The sequence below is a fragment of the Lissotriton vulgaris genome, unplaced genomic scaffold (assembly GCF_964263255.1).
Source record: "Lissotriton vulgaris unplaced genomic scaffold, aLisVul1.2 SCAFFOLD_235, whole genome shotgun sequence".
Taxonomy (NCBI): domain Eukaryota; kingdom Metazoa; phylum Chordata; class Amphibia; order Caudata; family Salamandridae; genus Lissotriton; species Lissotriton vulgaris.
In genome coordinates, this window is record NW_028253230.1 from 1,507,086 (window position 1) to 1,511,776 (window position 4,691).

General features: G+C 38.2%; 1 protein-coding gene across 1 annotated transcript; it reads right to left on the bottom strand.

Annotated features, from left to right (window-relative positions):
• Positions 1-1,223: 1,223 nt before the first annotated feature.
• On the bottom strand, positions 1,224-2,144 carry LOC147661106 (olfactory receptor 51G2-like). The gene has a single exon (XM_086951327.1). It carries the CDS (start codon positions 2,142-2,144, stop codon positions 1,224-1,226), a length of 921 nt encoding a protein of 306 aa, XP_086807453.1.
• Positions 2,145-4,691: the final 2,547 nt, after the last annotated feature.

Below are 4,691 nucleotides of genomic sequence, written 5' to 3' on the forward strand. Positions count from 1 at the left end.
GCTCTATTTGGAATAGTCATATTTTCAGTTGGCAGTAGTGGAGAGGAAGGAAATGAGAAGCCTTTCCTAGAGGAGTACAGGCTCCGCTACAAGGGAACTACTGTTCTTTGATGGGAAGGTGACAAGCCAAGAAGGGGAATTGTAATGTTGACATTGAAATGGTTATTGCATACTTGACTAAATGTAATGTGCTGATAAGTTAATAGAACTGTGCTTTGACATTATTTGGCAATTTTAAAAGTACTTTTACTTCTCCTTTCAGAATGTACTATACTGAACTGTGAATTCTAGAAACAAGAGAGCAAAAATATTATTTTTATAAACAAGTACTTATTTTTCCAACATTGGTGTAGTGTCATTTTTGTGTGTTATTGCGTGGAATTACTGCTGGGTGGTTTGCAACCTTCACACTTGTGCCTCTAGTATTTAGGTCTTACCCTGGGCCAGGCTACCCCAGGTGACCTGACATCCCAGGTTCCAACAGTCCACAACACACATCTCGAAGTACAATATTTACAATTTGGTGACATAACATCAAACATACAATCTTTATTTTCCCATTACAACAGTCTTCCTTCTGGTGAACCCTACATCAACAAGGCTTCCTGGATTCTTCTGATGAATAGCTTTAGTAATAGGCAAGAAAGAATAAGTAAGGCTTCTACAATAGGCAGGAAAACAGAAGTAAGGTTTCCACAATAGGCAGGAAAGAGTAAGTAAGGATTAGATCGCCATTAAGCAGCAAGCAACCTACGTAGTCTAGGAACAAAAGCATATAGTGCTGCCCATCAAGAAGCATTGAGGCCTGAACAGTTCATCCACCTCTCTGCAAGTGGGAATAGCTCCTTGTAGCAACAGTCCAAGTGTGGGGAGTGTGTAACATTGTCCCTTTTACTTATATTTACCTAGTTGTTCCTTTAAGGGAATTTAGTTATTGTTCAAGGAGCTCCATGGCAATGGAATATATATGTGTGCTCAGAGAGTCAGTTGCATCTGACCAGATCAAGTTGATGGATGGGACATTTCCTTCTTCTGAATAAACTTGTCTTTGTTCATCATATGGAGGATTATTCATGATTTTACAGAGAGTCACACACACACACACACACTCTCTCTCTCTCTTTCTCTCTCTCGTCTCTCCCTATTGGCTAATTTTCAAATGCCAATGAATGTGTTTTATTGATGTCTCCAGCTCAGCCCTGTGATTGATAATTGATGTGGTTTCAAAACAGGTGTTTATGGAGCGCACTGCGTATCTGCTTGGTTTTCATGCTGTATATAATCGGGTTCAAAGTTTGTGGGACGCTGAGGTACAGGAAGCCCATGACGAGAGGCAGAACAGGGGAAGCATTTTTAGCGTACCTGTGGGCCATAGTTAGGCCAATCAAAGGGATGTAAAATATCAGCACAACAGAGATGTGGGATGCGCAGGTGCTGAAGGCCTTAAGAGATTTTTCCTTAGATGCTGAAGTTAGGAGAGTCTTCAAAATCATGAGATATGAAAACAGGATAAATAGTGAATCTAAGCAGAATGTCACTATAACTGTGAACAAACCATATATGTTGTTTACAGTAATGTCTGTGCAGGCAAGCTTCATCAGATCCGGGAAGAAACAGAATGCATGGTGGAGGTTTTTGTTACCACAATAATCAAGTCTTGTGAGTAGAAGAGGTTGTGGGAGCATGATGCTAACACCTCTGCCTACAACCACCAGTCCTATCTTTGAAATCATTGGGGGAAAGATTGATGCATACCTCAGAGGGTTACATATGGCGACGTAGCGGTCAAAAGCCATAGCCACCAAAATGGCGGATCCTGTTGCAGTCACTGAATGGATAAAGTACATCTGGGTCAGGCACACATTGAAACCTATTGTTCTAAATTGAAACCACAGAACGCCCAGCACTGTGGGTAACGTTATCAGAGTCATGCCTAGATCAGTGGCTGCAAGCATAGATAGTAGAAAGTACATGGGTTCATGAAGCTGTCTGTCTGTCCTTACAATGAACAGGATGAGGCTGTTCCCAAGAACAGAGAGCATATACAACACACACAGAGGAATAGAAATCCAGATGTGTTCATCATTAGTGTCGAAAATTCCCATTAGTATAAAAGATGGAACACTTGAATTAACTGCTGACATGGCTCATATCAAATAAAAATGCCGAAATCCCATTCAGTTGATCTAAAATATAAAATTGAATTTGATAAATTACTAAACATCGCAGAGATACATGATGAAAGTAATGCTTTCACAGTAGGATATACATGAGACATGAGGCATACATACAAACTATATCGACATCACATTGACCCTACATGGTGTGGGCAGTTTTTTTTAATCAAATCATCTGGAGACTCACAACACCCTACAAACTGGTGTTTCTGACCCTGGGCGTACCGAAAAATGCTCCTTGGGCGGAATCCAGGGACATCACAATGTTGAAGATGTCTACTGCATCATTGACCCACAGACGTTCTAACTTCAAGTTTGTATCTTTTGGAAGACATTTGGCATCACATGCTAAGCAGGGAAGCATGCTGCACCAGACTCTCTGGATGGAAAACTCAAAACCAAAAAGAATGAATTGTTAACATCTAGAATACAGATGGGTAACAGTAATTCATGTGGCTGTTTTTCACTGAGTTGTTTTGAGTGACATGAAACAGAGAACGAGAGTGAAGCTCACGTTTTCAGTGATGTCACAAATAACCCCGGGGTGAAAATATCCCTTTAATTCGCTTTTTACCCATCTATCATTTTATGTTATGTATGACCCTGAATTTGACTGCTACACAGAGGCAAAGGAGAAATGGGGGAGCCATACATATTATAGCATCTCTCCCCTGATCGAATAATAAATAAAAATACTGGACCTCCTGTCACCCACAGGTCTCTGGGTTTTCCCTTCTCTCTCCTTTGGAAGCTGTGATCCCTGCATTCCATCCATTCTCTAACATGCTCTTACAAGGCTTAACCAGAGCAGCCTGTAATTCATTTGTGACGTACCAACAGTTAGTTATGACACCTGTAACCCCCCTTTGCTATATCACAGCAGTGAATTAACACATTTAGAAAGTTACATTCCTAATGTCTCTCAGTCAGAGAGTATTTCAACTTTACAAGAAGAAACCTTTGGATATTACTTGTGGAATATCTGGTATAATGTGCATCCCTGAAACAGGCTCACAAACCCTTCCTTATAGTTTGTAAAAGAGCCAAAATCCCACCTGTTCAAAGAGCACATTTTATTCATACTCCTGTCTAATAGCCTAGGTGTCTGATTTCTTTTTGGCAACATACTGGACTACAGCTTACTTATTTGTGATTTCCTGGTTGTTGCACAGCTCTCCTGCAATCTTCAGTTGAGTTCAAGCATTCATATAGATCACATCTACTCCACTGGATGGATACAACCTATGCTCAACTTAACTGTTAAAAAACTGTTATAAAAGGCATTGTTCCTATTGCTTTGTTCAGTTATTATTAAGATTTTTATATTTTTAATATGATAGACTCCAATGAAGAGTAGAGTTTTCCTAAAATGAAATATTCTTGAAAAACCAGGTAAAAATGTCAATTTGAAGAGTTATTTACAAAATAAAAATTATTATTTCTTTAACAAAAATAATCTTCAACGTAAAAAGCAATAATCATGATTTAACTTCTCGTTAAAATAGTTTTCTATTTTTAAACAGAGGGAAACATTTGACTTCCCAAACATGGAAAAAATATCACCTCCACCACTCCTCTGTCAAGTACAAAAATATAAACATCCATCAAGATTAAACAATTGTCGATTGGGAGAGGGATGAACTCTACCATAATTAGGAACAAAATGAAACAATCACAAGATCATTACACAAAATTGTGCATTTAGCTATTTGAACGGTACCTAATCGAGGAATAGGAACATTTTAGCGAAGAACCCTTCTCCTTCTTATGTCTGCATCACAAGGAAAAGAGGTAGGCTGGAATGTGTATTACTCAATTATTTAGTGGTAAGGCTGCAGCTTTTGTCCACAGTATACAGCTTTTGATTGAGTCATGGTGAAAAGGCGATATTGTAGTCATTGTGAGACACTTGAAACCAACTATTTCTAAACACTGAGTTAAGAATTGGTGGAGAAAACAAGCGACACACTAACAATTAATATAAGACATTTGTAGTATTGTCAAATATTGATTTCAAAACAAGATTACATCTGAATTACTAATTTTCCAATGTAGTATTTCAGCTAGTGCAACACAAAATTGTTATTAGTTTTGAGACATACCTCAATTTCATTAGAATTTTGCTCTACTCTTTATTGACAGCACACATTAGCTAATGTTTAATTTTAATATCCTCAAGATACCTGGTGATATTATTATGTAGGCAAAACACCTAGCTAAAGCACATACTCTGAAACCAATATTTAGTTTCAAGCAATAGTTTTTTAAATAGTGGGTCGAATGTCGCTCACATTTTAAGTGTGTTACATAGGACTTTTTTTATGTAAGATGATCAGGAGATTTCTTCGAAAGAACTAGGACCAATAAGCTGCTCTTTAAGAGACTCAGGGGCCTATCCACAAACAGCATGTTCAAGTCTGTGACTAGTAGTATAGCATTGTTATTCACATACTACAAAATGATTTTCACTAAAATAGGTGCAGAGATCTCCATCTCCACCTCGCCAATCATTTT